The sequence below is a fragment of the Amblyomma mixtum genome, chromosome 10 (genome assembly GCF_055824585.1).
Source record: "Amblyomma mixtum isolate Tamu chromosome 10, ASM5582458v1, whole genome shotgun sequence".
Lineage (NCBI taxonomy): Eukaryota > Metazoa > Arthropoda > Arachnida > Ixodida > Ixodidae > Amblyomma > Amblyomma mixtum.
This window is the reverse complement of record NC_143021.1, coordinates 201,987-222,440: the sequence shown is the minus strand read 5'-3', so window position 1 is coordinate 222,440 and position 20,454 is coordinate 201,987. Positions and strand designations below refer to the sequence as shown.

General features: G+C 47.2%; 1 protein-coding gene across 1 annotated transcript in view; it reads right to left on the bottom strand.

Moving 5' to 3' along the window:
* MAPk-Ak2 (MAP kinase-activated protein kinase 2) overlaps positions 1–20,454 on the bottom strand; it is a 183,478-nt gene that overhangs the window by 41,154 nt on the left and 121,870 nt on the right. Inside the window, exons 7-8 of the mRNA XM_089562625.1 lie at positions 12,717–12,841; positions 1,608–1,693 (exon numbers count right to left, since the gene is read on the bottom strand). Of these exons, the coding sequence (XP_089418751.1) occupies positions 1,608–1,693; positions 12,717–12,841 (211 nt within the window). The remainder of the gene's footprint in view (positions 1–1,607; positions 1,694–12,716; positions 12,842–20,454) is intronic.

The following is a 20,454-nucleotide window of genomic DNA, read 5'->3' as shown; positions in this document are numbered from 1 at the left end:
AGAAATTGGTCGAGTTAGGGAATCGAACCAGGGCCTCTGGAGTGCGAGCCCCGCCATGCCAGCTCGATGGTTTGGAATGAACAGAGGCGGGTCTAATACAGTAGCTTCGTTCACTCCTATCTTCCTCCCTTGACCATTATGGCGAGGTTCAGGTGTCCACCGAGATATGCGATACATTTCCTTCCCTCAAAAACCAATTTACCGACATGCAAGGCGTAGAGCCGAATGGGCAATGGCGTTCTGTGGACTCTCTGGCAGCGTTGCAAGATGCTGTCGCGTTCCACTCTTAGAGGCGAAACTTAACATCTTAAAGGGACTATGAAATAAATTTATTGAGATTACGTAAAGATAGGCAATCCATCAGTCGTTGCCCCAGCGCAAGAATTTTTGAGTTAGCATCAATAACGAAGTTATAGACGATTAAAAATCACGCTCGTACACTCGTAAACTCGTACACGCGGGGCACCATAAAAAAATAAAGAAAACAGCTCCGTGTCTGGGTTCCGCCCATGCATACGTCATTCACTGACGTTTGGTTTACGACTTCCGGTTGTCGCACTCCCGAGGAGCAGCGTGCGTCTTCAGCGTCTCTCCGGTCTCTGCGCTTTCTTGGCTCCCGAACTCGCGACAGAAAGAGGCGACAGAGGTAAATTGAAACCATACGCGCGAAGGCAATGCCTAGCTGGCTCGCGCTTGCCCGAGGGGGCCGCGCGGCGGCTCGAGCAGACGATTTTCACCGCTACCGGAAGTGTGCCCGTGACGTCGTAGCTGCCGCGGCTCGAGCGAATGACAGCGTGTGGTGGCCTGCCGATGTCATGGGACTAGTGACGTCTGTTTTCCCGATTTTGGTTCCAAAATGGCTCCCTACGAAGACACCAAACGGCCCGCGAATTTTAAAAAACACGATTTTTAAAAATTCATAATAAATTGCCGGCTCAGTTTCGAAGACTCATACTTGGTGTCAATGCTTCTAAGCATCACTTCTAACATTTACAAGCGGCTTTCAATTCTTTGCATGGTCCCTTTAACCACACATCAGTGACACCAGCAGCAACACCGCACTTAAGGCTTCCGACTCACCGCACTTTAGGTCAACAAAGTGCCCCCCTGAATTTTTGATGAATAAAATGGCATTCAGAGGCTTTATTGGAGTTTTTCTCAAAACAACATTTTTGGAGGTTTGTGTGCTTTTTCCTCGGGAACTATAAGGCATAAGCAAACAAAATTTTTCACAGATGTTCACCAGTACCACTTACATAACTGGCACCAGAATCAATGGATTTGTATTTTTCAGACTAAAAATAAACAATTTATGGGTGGCAGTTTTATTGCACATACAATGAAAAAAAAAAAACAATCTAGTTTTATGCTGGAAGAGCACAATTTTGGTACTCTTGTGTAAAGCATAAGTTGCTACTCTTGTATATAATTTGAGCACTCTGCAGATAGTAGACTTTAAGAAAAAGGTACATTGAAGAAAAAAAAAATTAGACGAAACTGAATTTAGAGATTTTAAGAATTTTGGAGATTCCTTGCAAATTCTATAGTCACAGCTTGTATTGCACCAGCTGAATGCAGAAGGAAGGGGGCAGGAAAAGCCCTCTCACCGCAATCCACTTGTGGGCCAGCACCTCTTCAATGCTGAGCCGCTGGGCAGGGTCCGTGCGCAGCAGGCCCCGGATCAGGTCCTTGGCTGAGGAGGGGGCAACAAGGTGAGGGCATGCTCCCCGATATGGAGGGAGAAAATGCGACCGTTATACGCTGCAGATCTACGACGCAAGCAAGATGTGATGGTGCCACCTTCACCGGCTGGAATGAATTTGGGGGTGAAAAGTAGGCTTAGCGCTGGCGCTGTTGTGGGCTAGTTTGACTGTTGCACTGAGACCACTAGAGTCGGGCTACACTGCAAGAAATGGCGGCGCAACTTTTGTGACCTAGCACAGAAAGAACAGCCAAATCTCCGTCTGATTTGCCTGCACAGCATGAACTGGTTCTAGTGGCGCTGCACTTTGTCACCTGTAGCAAGATGGCGCCACTGCACGATGTGATTCGTGTCAAAAAGCACCACCACCATGAAGGTGTGGTTCACAAAAAGTTCAGGAAATCTCTTCAGTGCTCAGTGCCAAAATCGCGCAGATTCTGCAGCTCCAGCCGCCATGGAAGCAGATTGCGCGACAATGGCTTGCACAGATGTTTAGGGCAATCCCCCAAGGCAGAAGAGATTTGTAATGAGGGAGCAAAAAATGTGATGTCATAAGGCTTAGTGAGGTTAGGAGGTTGGTTGGTTGGTTTATGGGGGTTTAACGTCCCAAAGCGACTCAGGCTATGAGAGACGCCGTAGTGGAGGGCTCCGGAAATTTCGACCACCCGGGGTTCTTTAACGTGCATTGCTGACATCGCACAGTACACGGGCCTCTAGAATTTTGTCTCCATAGAAATGCAACCGCCGCGGCTGGGATCGAACCCGCGTCTTTCGGGTCAGCAGCCGAGCGCCGTAACCACTTAGCCACCGCGGCGGTGGAGGACAGATGAGGCATATGCAGTACTAAAGGGTGGGCATGTATTGTGCTATCGTGGATTAGCAGACAGACGAGAACTAGGCGCGGTATTCCTCATCAATCAGGGTATAGCTGGCAACATAGAGGACTTTTAAAGTATTAGCGAGAGGGTGGCAGCTATCGTAATTGGGCTTAATAAGAGGTACAAGCTGAAGGTAGTGCAGGCCTACGTGCCTACATCAAGCCATGATGACCAGATTATTCAAAACCTTCTATGAAGACGTGGAATCGGCGATGACCAAAGTAAAATCACAGTACACTGTACTGATGGACGACTTCAATGCGAAGGTAGGCAAGAAGCTGTCTGATGACCAGGTGGTAGGTGATTATGGGATAGGTTTATTTATTTATTAAGGCGGAAGCCTTTAATGTCTCATCGTTGTAAGCAGCAGTTGTCGACAGAAAATGTCACGCTTTTCAATTGGTGGAAACGGTCGTGACGTCACAGTGCGCGAATTTCAAACGGGGCCAATTGTACTTTGGCTAGTAACCATGCAACCAATTGAAGGGATCGTATAGTGATGCTCCAAGTAAGTGGGACTGAGCTTAGTTAATTGCTTAATTACTTAATTAGCTTTACTAGTCAGGCCATATAAATAAATAAAAGCGATTAAGAAATTGGTCGAGCTCAGGAATCGAACCCCGGTCTTCGGCGTGAGAGACGAGCATGCTATCCACTCCGCCATGCCAGCTCGATGGTTTGGAATGAACAAAGGCGCGTCTAGTGAATACGGTGTCTTCACTCACTCTTATCCTCCTCCATTCCCTTCCGGCGAGGTTTAGGTGTCCACCAACAAATGAGAGACAGATGCATTTCCTTTCCTCAAAAACCAATTTACCGACGAGCGAGGCGTAGAACCGAATGGGCGATGGCGTTCTATGGACTCCTTGGCAGCGTTGCAAGACGCTGTCGCGTTCCACTCTTAGGGGCGAAGCTTAACATCTTAACCACACATCAGTGACCACACTTTAGGTCAAAAAAGTGGCCCCCTGAATTTTGTGAGACAGTTACTGCGTAATTTCCTTTCCTCAAATAGAATTTTCATTTTCTTCATTACGGCTCCTCTTTATCTATCTTCTTTCACTCCCACTTCCTCCCTTCCTCTACGGTGCAGTTCAGGTGTCCACCGAGATGACAGAGAATTACTGCGCCATTTCCTTTCCTCAAAAAGCGTTGCGTTCAAAGGGCAAGGCATCGCGCTGAACGGGTGGTGGCGTTCCGTGGACTCCCTGGCAGCGCTACAACGCGCTGTCGCGTTCCACTCCTAAAGGCGATGCTTAAGCGTCATTAATTAGCAGTTAATTAGTATTCAGGCATTAATCAGTAATTAACCATTAATTAGTGATTTGTCATCACTTAGTAATTAGTACTCAATTATATGTGACGCCACCAGTGCCACAGAAACAGCGAAGGTGGTGCGGAAAACGCTTCCGCCTCTACCCACTTTAGATAGTCAAAGTGCCCCCTGAATTTTTTTCAGAGGTACTGCCAGCCTTCGCAGAAGGCCTTTGGCAGGAGTGAGCATAGGTTCTAGCAATAGCAGGGGAGAGTTATTAGTACAGGTCGTAGATAGAAATAATTTACGGATCATGAATACCTTCTTCCGGAAATGGGCCAACAGGAAGTGGACATGGAAGAGTTCCGATGGTGAGATTTAAAATTAAATAAACTTCATTCCGTAAAAGGCGTACTGGCGCTAAAAAACGAAGACAACAAACGCAACAGGACAGGACTGGCTCTCACCCTGGCATAGTAGAGGATGTGGAGGTCCTCGGAAAGGTCCGCTGTGGCGACCACAGAATGGTGAGGTCTCGTACTAGCTTAGATTTGAAGAGGGAATGGAGGAAACTAGTGAAGCGTTAACGAGTGAGCGTTAAGAGGGAAAGTGGAGGAATTCAGGATGTCACTACACAAAAGATGTTCCGCTTTAACTGAAGAAGACGACCGTAGTGTTGAAACAATGAACAATAATCTCACAGCTATCATTACGGAGTGCACCGTAGAAGTAGGTGACAGGATGGTTCGACAGGATACCGGCAAGCTATCTCAGGAGACTAAAGATCTGATTAAGAAATGTGAAAGCATGAGGACATCTAACTCCACAGACAGGATAGAACTAGCAGAGCTATCCAAGTTAATAAATAAGTGCAAAATAATCGACATAAGAAAGTTTAACATGGAGGAAATCAAGCATGCTCTAAAGAACGGAGGCAGCCTAAAAGCAGTGAAGAGAAAACTGGGCATAGGTAAAAACGAGATGTATATGCTCAGAGACAAAGATGGCAATGTCATTAGCAATATGGATAAGATAGTTCAAGTAGCCGAAGATTTCTATACAAACTGATACAGTAGCCACTGTAATCAGAACGTTACTTAGAGAGGCAGTCGAGCACAGCAATGGGACATCCTGCCAGCAACGAAGGAGGAAGTAAAGAAAGCCTTAGGAGCAATGCAAAGAGGGAAAGCAGCTGGTGAGGATCAGGTAACAGCAGATTTGTTGAAGGATGGAGGAGAGATTGTGCTCGAAAAACTAGCCACCCTGTATACGCAATGCTTTATGACCTTGAGTCTACCGGAAGCTTGGAAAAATGCTAACATTATCTTAATTCATAACAAAGGAGTTCGTTAGTGACTGCGACATTGCAACTAGCGTGGAAAGCACAAGGGGGGTACAGTCTCCTGAGCATGCGCCGAATAGAAGTGTAAAAATCTGCTGTGCGCATTAAAACATCAGTTGAAGTCTAGCGTGCTGTCCCGTCGGTTCCTTTGGTCGCTGTCCTTGTGCTTTCCACGCTAGTTGCAATGTCGCAGTCACTAACGAATTCACACCAACTAGCCCAACTGTCTTCCATGATAACAAAGGAGACGTCAAGGACTTGAAAAATCACAGAACGACCAGCTTACTGTCCATTGCCAAGAGGGTTCTTACTTACTGTCCAAGAGGGTTCAGATTAAGTCAAGGACAATGGAGCGAGCTATGGAAAGAAAAATGTTAGGTGTAACATTAAGAGATTGGAAGCGGGCGGAGTGGGGTGAGAGAACAAACGCGAGTGAATGACATCCTAGTCGAAATAAAGAGGAAGAAATGTGCTTCAGTAGGGCATGTAATGCGAAGGCAAGATAACCGCTGGTCCTTAAGGGAGTGGATTCCAGGAGAAGGCAAACGTAGCAGGGGGCAGCAGAAAGTTAGGCGGGTGGATGAGATTAAGGGTGGCTGCAACTGGCGAAGGACAGGGTTGATTGGAGAGACATGGTTGAGGCCTTTGCCCTGCAGTGGGCGTAGTCAGGCTGATGATGATGATGAATTACTCACTGGTGCAGGCGCAGCCATAAAGTGACAGCTCTCGTGAATTGGTGCTCTTGGTTTCGAAACGCATACCAGGAGCCGTATTACGGACCGATCATAGATCCGACCACAAGTTACTGTGTCAAAATGACGAAACAATCAGATGTAGCCACTTGACGCAATGAGGAATCGGCCAATTACAGCAGGGCGGCGTCCCGAGAGCATTTATTTGCACGGCAAGAGACCGGCTGCTAAATTTTTTTAAAATCGAGTGTAGAAAGACTAAAACAGCCGATTCCACGCCTCATTATTGTTTTTTAAGCGGCATCTGAAATCAAGCCACTGTGTGGTTGACCTAAGTGCACAGAACAATCTGAACAAAGGCAGTGAAGGCGACGTGTCTGCGAAGCAAACTTGCAAGAAGCCGTGCTTGGTACAAAATCGACGAAAACAACTTCAAGTCTATGCTGTTCGGCTGCTACGGTCGATGACAAAAGTGTCAAAAGGTGAAGTGTTGCAGCGTGTCGATGTGTGGTTTTCTGTTTCTTTTGCCTTGGGAAACACAAGATGAGCCTGAAGTGTGATCTGAGGGGAAAAATAAAGTTCTTTGCCAGCATAAGCATGTTTTGTTTATATGTAGCTGTGGCACAGGGGTGACCGCAGAAACCCACTACTTCTGCGCCCCACCTGCCGCCATTTTCTGTCACAAATGCAACAGTCGAATTGACCGCCTCGAGGCGCTCACAAAAAACAATCAAATTGTGCCTGCTTAATTACGTGTGCAACATTATTCTGCCACATCCGTGACGTAATCTGCCGCTGCCCATGACATAAAAAAGCAATATGTCACTGGTCACCGGAGATGAATAGAAGCAGGGCTCATTTGCAGGGCGATTTGGCCGCTCCGCATATTTGAATAATGGAATTGAGTGGGCGAGTTGGTTTTCCATCTTGACAGTGAAATTTGCGCTCAAAAGGACAAGGACGGCCGAAGAGGAGACTCCGCATATGGCCGCAGGACAAATTTTTCTTTAACGACGAAGTTTCTGAGAAAGCTGTATAGCTTTCCTTTGTAGCCATATGGCTGTGCTTGGGTGGATGCCAATGAGTAATTTGCTTCGTTATGACCGCTGATCCCGATCATGAGAGGGAAATAACCATAAGATTAAGAATGGGGTGGAGCACATATGACAGGTTCTCTCAGTTCATGAATGGCAGTTTGCCAATATCCCTCAAGAGAAAAGTATACAGCAGATATATCCTACCAGTGCTCACCTATGGGGCAGAAACGTGGAGGCTAACAAAGAGGGTTCAGCTTAAGTTAAGAAACACACAGCGAGCTGTGGAAAGAAAAATGATAAGTCTAACGTTAAAGAGATTGCAATCGGGCGGAGTGGGTGATTGGTTTGGATTGGTTTGGTTTATTGGGCTTTAATGTCCCAAAGCGACTCAGGCTATGAGGGGCGCCGTAGTGAAGGGCTCCGCAAAATTTCGACCACCTGGGATTCTTTTATGTGCACTGACATCACACAGTACACGGGCCTCTAGAATTTCGCCTCCATCGAAATTCGGCTGCTGCGGCCGGGATCAAACCTGTGTTTTTTCGGGTCAGCAGCCGAGTGCCGTAACCACTGAGTCACCGCGGCGGGGTGGTGGAGTGGATGAGGGAACAAACGCGAGTTAATGACACCCTAGTAGAAATCAAGATGAGGAAATGGGCTCGGGCAGGGCGTGTAATGTGAAGGCAAGATGACCACTGGTCCTTAACTCTTTTGCTACCACGGAGAAATGGACGATTTGGTGCGCTGAAACAAAAATTTTTTTTTCACAAGAAATTTTTTTTCACAAGAAGTAACAAACCCAGCGCATATTGCAATCCATGATATTGTAGCTTATTAGTAACACTCCTGAATGAAACAAATAGCAGAGTTGTGTGTGCAAAAGTACTTGAACACTCATTTGTCAAATATGCCAAAAATTTAACAAAACTGCCAATTTGCCAAAAACACCAAAAAAGTGTACAGCAAAAACCAAAATTACCGGCTGCCCTAGGCCAGAAGCTGATCCGAGGAAAACTGGAATATACAAACCGTTGCACATGTTTATAGCTGTCATTCTTCCCAGTTTCTGCTTTGAGGAAAAGTTATTGCACTTCCTATGGCCGGTCAAGCCAGGGGTGATGACTGTGGTGCCACTGTGAACAGCAATCAGGGGTGAAGGTGTGAAGCAGAGGTAGACTTGACAGGTGCTGCCCATAACGTTTGACCTTGTTTCGTTCTTTGATAGCACAGCTTGCAGTTCCTTCTATTTTTTCTATTTTTTTTTTCAGTTGATGACGAATGGATTCGATGGGAGGATTGGGGCCGTGGACTTCTTTGACCTCACCATACGCAGAGATTTACTGACCTGAAACCTGACGCTTGCACGTCGTTGTCTGACTCAGCACTGTTTCTTTCAAAACAAAAAACGGAACCGAAACCGGCCGAAGTGCGCGGTGTCGGCTTTGCTTTCAAGGAGTGCACGGCGATGCGGATGCCATGTTCATCGGCTGACGCTGCTGTGGTCGTTCAAAGTTTCATTTTTGATGACGCCCCCTAACGTCCAAAAACTTAAACCAATACTGCAATAAAAAAAAAAAAAAAATTGTGGCTGAGTGCAAAGATTAGATGGTGCAACACGTCCACAAACTCCGGATTTAGTTTTTCGTGCAGAAAATTTGACCAGAGGGATACGTCCGATGGCCTATAGCGCAGTAGCGAAAGAGTAAGAGTAACGGTATGGATTCCAAGAGAAGGCAAGCGTAGCAGGGGATGGCAGAAAGTTAGGTGGGCGGATGAGATTAAGAAGTCTGCGGGGACAGGGAGGCCGCAGCTAGCAAAGGGCAGGGTTAATAGAGAGATGTGGGAGAGGCCTTTGCCCCCTTGCAGTGGGCACAGTCAGGCTACTGCTGATGATGTCTCGACATCTGCTTTGTTTATGCCACAGACGATATGGTCGCGGGGCCGTTCTTAAGTTCAGCACTGAAGCTACAGTCCTCTGAAAGACTTTTCAGCAGTGCAATGAAAAACCACCGCGATGGCTCAGTGATTAGTGCACTTGTAAGTGAGCTGGAGTTCCAGAGTTCAAACCTTGCCGCAACAGCCATGTTTTGATGGAAGCGAAATGCAAAAGGTGCCCATGTGCTGTGGGTTGTCAGCGCATGTTAAAGATCCTCAGGCAGTTTAAATTATTCTGGAGTCCTTTCTTCTTTCACTCTCTCCTTCCCTAATGGCACGGGTGTCCACCCAGATGCAAGACAGATGCTGCATCATTTCCTTTCCCCAAAACCCAATTTCCCAATTTTTGTATGGCTTATGGGTGTTATTGTTCCAGAGCAACTTAGGCCATGAGGGACACCATAGTGGAGGTTTCCGGTAATTTCGACCACCTGGGGTTCTATAACATGCACTGACATCGCACAGTACACCTAGACTGAAATGTGACCGGGATTGAATCTGCGTCTTTCGGGTCAGCAGCTGAGCACCATTACCACTGAGCCACCGCAGAGGCTTTAAAATGAAATTGCTGACGGATTCACCCGCATGACGGCAGGTTGCTTCAGGCAGGAGTGGTTTCCAAGGGCCAAAAGAATCTCGTCCAGTGTCTTGTCAGGCTTGACCAACTGGTGGAGCAATGCCCACAGCAGCTCATGATGTTCGCTTGGCTTCGGCAATATCATTCACCAAGAAAACTGCTTCGAGCCAGTTCCACATAGCAAGGCTCGAGATTGCCGAAGTTTGGTATGTGCACAAATGGCTGAGCAGTAGGGGAAAAAAAACTCATGCGAAAATTTCTTTCACCTTTGTTAACAGTTGATATAGATAGACCAGAATATGATAAATCTCGCACCGAGACCGGTTCGTGCATACTCCCAAACCGAGCTAACAGGCACCCTCTTCTGCCGGGCTTCCAAACGCTACCTTTGAGCCATGCACGACAAGCAAGCTTTGTGACCTCTCCTCAAATACGCCCTAGAAGTGCAAGAAGTAATCTGGACACCACTGTGCTGTCAACAAGCAGCAACAACGTTGTGGCGCGCAGTGTGCAATGTGCGGGACGTGTGCCGAGAGCTCTGCCGCTGCAGAACGGTCAGCCTGCTTTGTTTCCCATCAGGCGTTAGAAATGCCGAACAGTACCAGATATCTGTGGTGCACAGAATGCAATACGAGTAAAGTACGGAAGCACGAGTAAGTGCTGTGTTTGAAACAACCCACCTGGCCACCACAATACGCTTAGCAATCAGTGACCGTGTTGTGAGAATATGCTGGTACACTCGGAGCATTCGGTGCGGGGTGAATAAATGTTTCCTTTGTGGAGTTGGACGCCTGTCTCTTGCTGCGAGTTGCTCTGCCGCTCTCCTCCCTGCGGAGGCGCCACAGCGGTGCCCATGCAGCCCGAAGCTAGAGCTTTGATTTTCTGTTTGTACGTTAGTGGCATCGATCTATGTGGTCATGCTGAAAGAGCACGGTGGCTTGCAGTATGATCAACAGAATCCTATGAATCTGGTAGTGTGGGGAAATCCGACATGTGCTTGAATCGACTCGCCTTTGTAGCTCGAGTGCTCATGTGCTATTAAGTGGGTAACGCTTCGTCAGGATTCCCTGCATTATCATATACCGTGAATTTCGTGATATCGTGGCCACGCACGTCTGTAACTGGTAGCTCGCAACAAGTGCCAGCCTCGGAGCTGGGGTTGGAGAGAGTGGATCGACAAATCCATAGCATGCATTACCGCGCACAGGGAAAGCATGCAGATGGACAGTCTGTAGCAATTCTTGCTTCGTTACTGAACCCTGTCGCATCGTTTGGCTTGGTTTCCTGGGGGGTTTAAGGCCCCCCAAAACAACTCGGGCTAAGAGGGACGCATTAAGCGGACTCCTAACACATGGTTTGAGAAAACCACACGCACAGTTCTTGCACTCACTGGAGGCTTTTACCCCGACGGTGGACCTTGTCACCAGTGGTCTCACTGAAAGTCACCGACTGATAAACTCGATCACTGCAAAACCCGTCTTCAATTAGGGTAGCGTTTGCACAGTGCGTATGGCCGCTACTCCCCTCTGTCATGTTGCCTTGCATGGCAAATGCGCTTTCAAGAGATGGCGGCGCTCGTCATTACTTCATGCTCTGGTGCACATCGTGAGGCCCACGAAAACACCAACTGACTCCCCTCCTGAGGCAGCCAAACACACGGGTATTGTGGGGCACGAAGCCACGCAGTGGAAGCGACACTGATCCGCCACAGGCAACATACATGGGGGGTCACTGGCCCTTCTCGTACCACATCCAAGAGGGTCGCTGTTGGGGAAGATGGCAGCAGTCGCCACAGTTCCTCGCGGACGATTTCGCAGATTACTTCCCACAAGTTGTCAACATGGTCGGGCGGATTGCAAAGACTTGAGTCAGGCGGTTCTACAGGCGAGTCCAGACGCTGAGGCTGTACTCAATCGTGGAGGCTTCTTGCGTGAATTCCTCCGTGGTTTTGGGCGTCTGGTGTACAAGGCTGGCAAGGAGTTGGTCCTTGACACCACTCACTAAAAACTCAACTCCCATTTCCACGGTCATGTTGAGGTCAGCGCCACAAAAAAGACGCTTCATTTCTTAGACGTAACTGAGGACTGACTCGTTCGGGAGTTGGGTCCTAGATTTGAGAGTTGTTCGGCCCAGTCTTTCCTCACGATGCTCGCGAATACCTTCAGTAGCTCCTTCTTAAATAGCATCCATGTCAATATGAAAGATTCGTGGTTTTCATACTACAAACATGCTGAGCCCTCCAGAGCAAAGACAACGTGCCTCACTTTTGTCTGGTCATCCCAACTGTTAAATACAGTGACGTGCTCAAACGAATCTAGCCATTCTTCGGGATCTTCACCCGGTGAACCATTGAATGTGGACGGCAGTTGGAGTTGGTGCAAAATATTGGAGGCTGGTGTCGCTGCCATGGCTGGCATCGGTGCAGAGCAGGCTTTCTTTGCTTGCGTTAATAGTAGTCTATATTCAGGCCTCTGGAAACGATGGCTGCTTTGCAGTTAGTCTTCTGCGGCTTTCCCGGAGTCTGCTCCGTCGGGACTGCTCCCATGGGGCGAGGACAACCTTGCCAAATGCCCCCCATATTGGTGACGGCAGTGCAGAGGGACTCCTAAAAGAAACTGTTCATTGGGCAGACCCGCACCCACAAAGAACTGAATGACTCGGCAGCATCAAGCATGCTTGGTGGTCATCAAACAGAACATCATACTCAATTTAAAGGTGACAAAAAACATTTGAAATATGGCATGCAAAGTAACAACAACAGTCTGGAACAATGTAGTCGGTTCTGCCTCCTCCTCCTCCTCATCATCATCATCAGCCTGACTACGCCCCCTGCAGGGCAGAGGCCTCTCCCGTGCTTCTACCATTAACCTTGTCCTTCGCCAGCTGCGGCCACCGTATTCCCACAAATTTCTTAATCTCATCAGCCCACCTAAATTTCTGCTGCCCCCTGCTACGCTTGCCTTATCTTGGAATCCTTTTCGTTACCCTTAAGGAACACCGGATATCTTGCCTTTGCATTGCATGCCCTACCCAAGCACATTTCTTCCTCTTGATTTCGACTAGGATGTCATCAATGCGCGTTTGTTCCCTCACCCACTCTGCCCACTTCCGATCTCTTAACGTTACACCTATCATTTTTCTTTCCATAGCTATCAGTTAAGATAAATCTGGTCACGTCTTGCACCACAAACCGGCAGCTCGAAGGAATGTTTAAGCAGACAATCATTCAAGTGGATTCAAGCCCTGGCCGAGGCCTCTGACCAGGGTGGCCAACAGCCCAGAATCCCCTGTCACACACCGTCCTGGGAGACGTTCTTCCACTCGGGGTTGGGGAAGTCGTACTGGCCAGCCCGGATGCGCTTCTTCATGCCAGGGGAGATGGCCAGTCCATGGTTGCTGTAGAAGGGCGGGAAGCCACACAGCCTGCACAGCAGAGCACAGAAGCTGTTCTCACCTGCGCTCCAAGGTCAGGGAGTCATCGCAGCGGAAACCACACGCTACTGTTGGCCCCCCCCCCCTGAGACAAAGCTTTGCCGATTGTTGTGTCTCAGTCAAGGAACCCACTTCGGGCATGGTTCTGTGTATATCGCCATGTGTAATGCGTCTATCAAAACAGCCTCTATGTTGGGCAGGTCCCAAGGGGGGGGGGGGGGAGGAAGGGTGAGTAGGTGGACAGTCTGAGCACCGAGGTGTGAACGCACAAACGAAGCCTGACTGGTGCATGAAGGAAATTGGGCACAGAATGCGAGCTTCACGAGGGATCGGTGTGGTAAATCAGCCGAGTCCACTTTCTGCTGCCTGCCCTGTGCGTGGGCTGCAACAGTGTCACAGGCACGCTCACGTCCCATGGGATCCACCAGAGGGTCACCAGTCGTGGGCTCAATCTAAGGCAGAAGGGGAGAGTATGCACAGAATGTGGCCGCGGGGTGTAAGGTGTGAGCACACACAACCTGCAGTACTGGACTCCCCAGAAAATGCCTAAGAGTTCAACATAAAAGTTGCAGTAAAATAAACACAATGACATAAAAAAAAATGCGTTTCTATCAGAGCCACTTACTACAAGAAGATTACTGAGCGAAACAGTCAATTCTTTGTTCTTCATCTTCACTGCCTCAGAGAGAACATATTGCTCCGTGCTTAGTATGCACGGGGGTTTACTTACACGGGATCGATAGAAGCAGGACAACGACGAAGCCTACAAGCGTCGTTCTGCCCTTTCTCTTTCTCTCCTTTTTCCTCTATCGGTCTGTCCGTCCGTTATATTCTGCTTCTTCAGTCCAAGTTCTGAGAAAGTGCGTGACATTTCCCTCCTCGCAGACGAAGCCCGTTAGGCGAGCTAAATAGAACGCCTGGGATGAAATCCCTTGAGGCGGGCTACGTGCACCACCTGAGACTGGCGTGACCGTTGACCACTAGCTCCATTTCATACATAGCAGGCAACGTTGCCAAACCTAGCATGCCTGTTCGCGCAATCCACACGCAAAAAGTAGTTCGCCATACAACCAAAGCGAACACAAACATATTTCGTAGCGACAAATCTTGTCACTACGACAATATTTCGTAGCAACAAAGTGCCGTGACTGGCACCTCCTGGACTTTGTTTTAGCTCTTACCACATTTTCGCCCGGCGTCTCACTGAGATTTCGAGAAGAAAAAGCACACGTTGCGGTATGATATGCAGTTGGTAGTGCGAATCGCTTCTACTACATCCGCGCCCAAAAAGTAATTCACACTCCGTGAAAATTATGGCCAGAGAGCCTGAACACTGAGCGCCTCAATGCTTCGTTCAATGCTACCACATCGTTTTATACCGCTCTTTGTATTCATCCAAACAATGACCGGAGTTTCGAGAAGAACGAACGATACGTGGCGGAGTAATATAGTTTTGTGGACGCACTACTTCAGCAACCTCTGTAGCATTGCCTGCTATGTACGAAACGCAGTACAGGTGGGCTATAACGTAGTTCAGGTCGCTTAGGCACTCTAGCACAACAAAGTGGGCACACTGGCTGGCCGCCCGACAACATCGCCATGAACCCACTTCTGCTTTGCACGCAGGTCAGTAACAGATGTGGCTCTATTCGAACCCCGTCCAGCTGGTGTGCGCACTTTGTGTTCGCGCATCCGGAATGTTTGTGTTGCTCTCTTCTCATGCTTTGCAGAGGTGTCGAGTGCAACCCTGGGCCTGGCAGAGCTGCTCTAACAGTTACTCGAAGGGCAGAAAGCTATTCATAAACGCCTGGATGCCAGAGAAGCAAAGTCAAAGCAGGTGAAAGAATCCGTGTCCACTATACAGGAATTAGGCGGTAAAATTACTGACAATGTTATCATATATGGCAAGACTGAAAAGGTCGATGAGACTTCTGAATCACTTTCGGAGACAGCAGTAAACTTATTTCATGAAAAATTACGTGTAGAGGTGTCTTTGACAGAGAGAATTCACCGAATAGGGCGCAAACAAGCAAACAAATCGCGACCAGTAATTATTAAACTAATCGACCACTGCGAAAAAGTAAACATATTCAAGAATTGCCACAAGTTGAAAAGAAAGAGCATTTCCGCATCTGATGACTCTTCCATTGCCACAAGAACCATTTGAAAGCACCTCTGGGATAGTACAGCAGAGGAGAAAAAAGAAGGCAAGAAAGTAAATCTAGTATACGATAAGAGTAAAATAAACGCCAATGTGTTTCAGTGAGACAGCCCCCTGAAGGAAAGAACGCCGCAGTTCAAAACGGTCACAGTGAATAGATGATTGCTCTAATAAGACCTTCCGTTGTATCGACATCAATGCCCGAAGCATATTGAATCAAGTAACTTCCTGGCACCCAACCCTCATGTTGTAGTCGTGACAGAAATGCGGCTGCATCCTGATATTTATGACTGTGAAATAACACCCTGTGGTTATAGTATCGCCACGTATCATTGCAGTGTCCGTTCGTTCGCGCAAGGCCACAGAAAAGGGGTGTTATCATTTTTGTTCGTGACGCGAGAAGCAACCGGACTAATCTCGATTGATCACAGCCATGAAGAGAGGCATCTACGTGTTTCCAGATAACTCTAGATGATCTCGACCTGTTATCCCGAAGTTTCCTTGCCGGCTTTAAATTGAAGGATGCTGTGAGTAGCGGGCATTCGTAGTTCGACGACCGACGAGCAAGTTTGTTGCTTAACAGGATAGATAAGCGGGCGAGTTGGTGATACATAATGCAAAAAAACAGCGCGAACAAACGGGGACTAGACGAAGAATACACAGGAACAAGCGCTGACTCTCAACTGTAGTTGATAGTCAGCGCTTGTTCCTGTGTATTCTTCATCTAGTCCCCGTTTGTTCACGCTGTTTTTTTGCATTTTGTTGCTTACGCCGCCGCCGAGTGATTCAGTTCTTTTGCGGGCGGAAGTCAGCCCAAATAAAGACTGGTTTCCAAGACTGGTTGGTGTCTTCCTGACCGCTGGACTGCCGTCACTACAACGTGACAGTATTTTCCAGAGCAACAGAGATGGCTGCGGTGGTGGCGTTGCCACAATATACAGAGTCCCTGCGGGTCTCAAGGTTGCCAAACACTGACGGGTTAGAAAGTGTTATACTCAAAGCATTCCTTGAGGAATGTCATCTAATTATGCTCCGGTGGCTCTCACTGGTGCCTCCCAACTATTTCTCAACGTAGTGTTCTTTCATAACGTGACACAACTAGTCACTGAGCCCACCGGTGTACAAAACGACTCTCAGTCAGTTCTGGACCTGTTTCTTGTTTCTGGCAACCTGCTAGGCCGAACACCTCGTGTGACTGTCTTAGAGGGGGGTATCAGACCATAAAATGTCAAGTCTAACTTTGCAATTGCACCCTACATCAAAGCTTCAGAAGAGAGAGACAATTATCCCGATCTTCTGACGTGCAAGTGATGTCAATATCTTAGATGCACTAGACAGTTCATTTTCTTCCTTTTCCTGCTTGTACGAAGCACAGAGTACGTCTGCGGAACACTCGTGATGCTTCTTCAAAAACTTAGTTCACCAATGTACAAGCAATTTTGTGCCAAGAAAGCAGAAAATTTTGCGCACTAGCAATCCTTGGATGGCAAAAGACATTGCACGTCTGGGACGTAAACTTAAAAAAGCTTGACAATAACACTCAAAGTGACCTTCATCTGCTACTGCCAATAAGATTTCCATGCTACGCCTGTCGTTGCGGAACGCTATCAATACAGCCAAACACCAATTCCACACTGTACGTATGAAAAATTTCCTTGTTTCTTCTCCAAGCAAGTTTTGGCGACATCTCGCGCCACACAAGAAATTGGTTCTTGGCCTTTGTGCAGAGAGTGCAGGCATGCACGACAAGTTAGAAAGAGCGCAGGCGCTCCACCAGTACGTCAGCTCAGTATTCACTCACGATGCATGCCGCATTTCTTCTTTCGATGATCTGGCACCAATCAGTGACATTTGCATAACTGAGGAAGGTGTGCTAGCTCTTCTGCTTAACTTGGACACAAAGAAGTCACCAGGGATTGCCGAAATACCTAATGCCTTTCTAGTACAGTACGCTGAATGGTCCGCCGAATACTTAACTTTAATATTTAGAAAATCACTAAGCTGCTCAGAATTGCCAAGTGATTGGAAACTTGCAAAAATCCCCCCCCGATTCCCAAAGAACAACACAAATCAGCACCTCCTTCCTGCCGGCCAGTTCCTTTTTTGTGCACTTCAGTAAAATTGCTTGTACACATCATCTGTAAACACTTGACTAACTTTCTCGAGGTGAACCACGTCCTTGATAACCGTCGCGGTCTCTCCACAGTAACACAACTTACTGCAACAGTTCACGATTTAGCAGCAGCACTAGATAGGCATAATCAAGGCATAATGAATCGCACACTGCTACTTTTTCTGCATCGCTCTTTTCTCGAGCAGCTTCAGACTGGAACGGCCGTCCCTATGACATCGTCGTCATTGCTTCGCCATCTGTTTTTCAAGCGCATGTAACAGATCATCTTCAATGTTAATCATTGCTGTTTTTTCACATTTTCAAGTGTATTCCCACCCCTTACGTAACACCCCCTGAAAAGGGGGCCTTTAAGGAATAAAACTGAACTGAACTGAACTGATACTGTTTTTCTTGATTTCGAGAAAGCATTCGACCGTGTGTCTCATCAAAAATTATTGCAGAAGTTAAAACCAATACTGAAACACAAATGCACTTGCCGCGGACATCACTAATAGCAGGGTAGCAGCCTAACCCCTTTTGTCAGAGCTAAGACGCACAAACCAGAAATTCCATTTAGGACCATTGTCAGTGAGCAAAAATCATGGCAGATAAACGTCAGCCCGTTCTTGTTAACTCTTTCGCTACCGCGCCATAAACCATCGTTCGCATATGATCGATTCAAATCTCCCGCTCAAAAAAGCTAATTTTGGAGCGTCGTGGACGTGCTACGCCATCTAGTTAGCGAGCTCGACAACTGCTCTTTCGATTGCAGCCTTGGTTTCAGTGTTTTGACATGAGGGGGCGCCGTGAAAAATAAAACTTTGAACGGCCGCAGCAGCGTCAGCCGGAGAAAATGGCGTCCGCGTCGCCGCGCGCTCCTCGAAAGCGAAAGCTGACACCGAGCACGTCGGCCGGTTTCGGTTTCGTTTTTTGCGACGAAAGCAGCGGTTATTAGTCGGGCAACAATGTACAAACGTCGGATTTCGGTTTCGACAGCGAGACTTCGCCTCGGGAGCCTGGAACGTCAGCGCGTACTTGCATGTAAGTTCTGTTTTCGTTCGCTTTGTGTTTTCTGCGGTGCATACGGTTTGTAATTGATGGCAGTGGTTTATTTTTGTCCTTCAAGGTCTTGACAACGTATGGCGAAGACAGATTGCCAAATGCTCAAGGTCGCGTCGCGTTTTTCAACCAAGATGACAGCTAGGTGTCCATATCGGCATATCGCTGCGGTGCGGCGCTCGGAGATTCGCTCGACTTCTCGACTTTTTTTTTATGCTCTTCACGGCGGAAATAATGAAGACCGTGTGCGGAAACACCAATAAATATGCATGGATGAAGATTTTCAGCAAATTCGGCGTGACGGCTCATGGGAAGACGTGAATCTGTTGGATATTCTGATTTTCATTGGAATCATCATATACATTGGAACTGTTGACCTGCCACGACTGTATCTCTACTGAAATACCAAAATAATCTATTCTGGCCCTCTCCCATCAAAAATCATTTCTCAAAATTGGTTTTTCGCTTTTTTTTTTTTTGCACGTAACGGACCCGGATGATTCAGTGGCGGCAACTTCTATTGGCAAGACTTGGAAAGTGTCCTGGCTTTTGAACCACATCGATAAAACTTATTTCATTGATCCTGATGTTTTAGAGCTTGCCTAAAATGCCAAATTTTATCAGCTGGCTTTCAGGGAGCAGCTCATTCAAGAAATCTTCGGGCATGATGAGGGAAAAGAAGTCCACGCCCCCAATCCTCCCATAGAATCCATTCAACACCAACCAAAAAGAATGAAAAAAAGAAGAAACTGCAAGCTCGGCTATCAGACAACAACGGAGGAACAAAGATAAAACCTTATGTGAACCACTTGTCAGTCTACCTCTGCTTCACATCTTCACCCCTGATTTCTCTTCACAGTGGCACCACAGTCATGACCCCTGACTAGACAAGCCATGGAAAGTGCAGTAAATTTTTCTCATAGCTGAAACTGTGAATAATGACAGCTATAAACATGTGCAACAGTTTGTATATTCCAGTTTTCCTCTAATCAAGTTCTGGCTTAGTGCAGCCGGTAATTTTTGTTTTTGCTATATACTTTTTGTATTTTTAGCAAATTTCACAAATAAATGTTCATTTACTTTTGCACACACAACTCTTCTGTTTTTTCGTTCAGAAGTGTAACTAATAAGCTACAATTTCATGCATTGCAATATGTGCTGGGTGTATTAGTTCTTGTGAAAAAAAAATTTTCTTTCAGTACACTCCAAATTGTGTATTTTTCCGCGGTAGCGAAAGAGTTAAAGAAGCTTACAAGCCTTGTCTTGGACGATCCCTTCCTCAGCAAAAAGTCAATCGATGTCGCACAGTTTATTAAATCTAATGATGCCATTGGCTTTGGCTTTTCAATAGATATTCAAGACCTTTTTTATTCCGTGCCCAAAGATCAGATTTTACTGTCTGTTAAAGACCGCATTGAGGAAAACGGCGGCGTGTCGTTCCAGAACTTAGCAGGATTGTCTGTAGATAATTTTTTTGCCTTATTGTAGATTTACTTGAATGTTACTTTTATTGTTTTTAACAACCAGCCTTTTTTGCAGCGAAATGGCATTTGCATAGGGTCATGTGTAGCCCCCATTCTCTGGGACATTTTTTTAGCTACGGCAGATAAGCGGCTCGACGAGAACTTCAAGGCGGAGGGGGGGGGGGGGGGGACAGTTTTAAAGGTTTTTAGATATGTACATGACTTTTTAGTACTTTCAACAAAGCAGGAGACCATCACCTACCCCTCTACAGTAGATGATGTTTTAGATACTTTTAACAAACACGGTCTTGGTTTGACTTTTACGCATGAAGTGCCCGAAATTTCGGTTTTACAGTTTTTAGACCTTAAATTAACGTTCTGTGAAGGACACGTCTGCTGGGGCTATTACCCACGGGCAAAGAAGGAGTTGTTGCCCTATGACTCGGCGCACTCCAAGACTATCAGGAAAGGATTAGCGTCGCTGTGCTTGGAATCTTCTCTCCGAAAATCGTGCCCACATCAGATGTTTCAGAGCTTTATTTATCAGATAAGCTGGCTGGTGCTTGGTTCTGACAGCAGTCTCTGAGGACATCCTTCAGAAGTTCAAACGTGGAACAGGACAAAAAAACGGCTGATGCTCTTCAAAAGGCCCCTAGGCCAGAGGTTGTGCCCTACCTCCACAAAATCTCGCACAACCTCAAAAAAGTTGCTGGCAGGCATGGAGTACCCCAGTCTTGTTCTCGGCTCCCAACAAGTTGGCAAAGCTCTGTCCGTGCATTTGCAGTGCAAAAAAGCGCGAGTGCCTGAA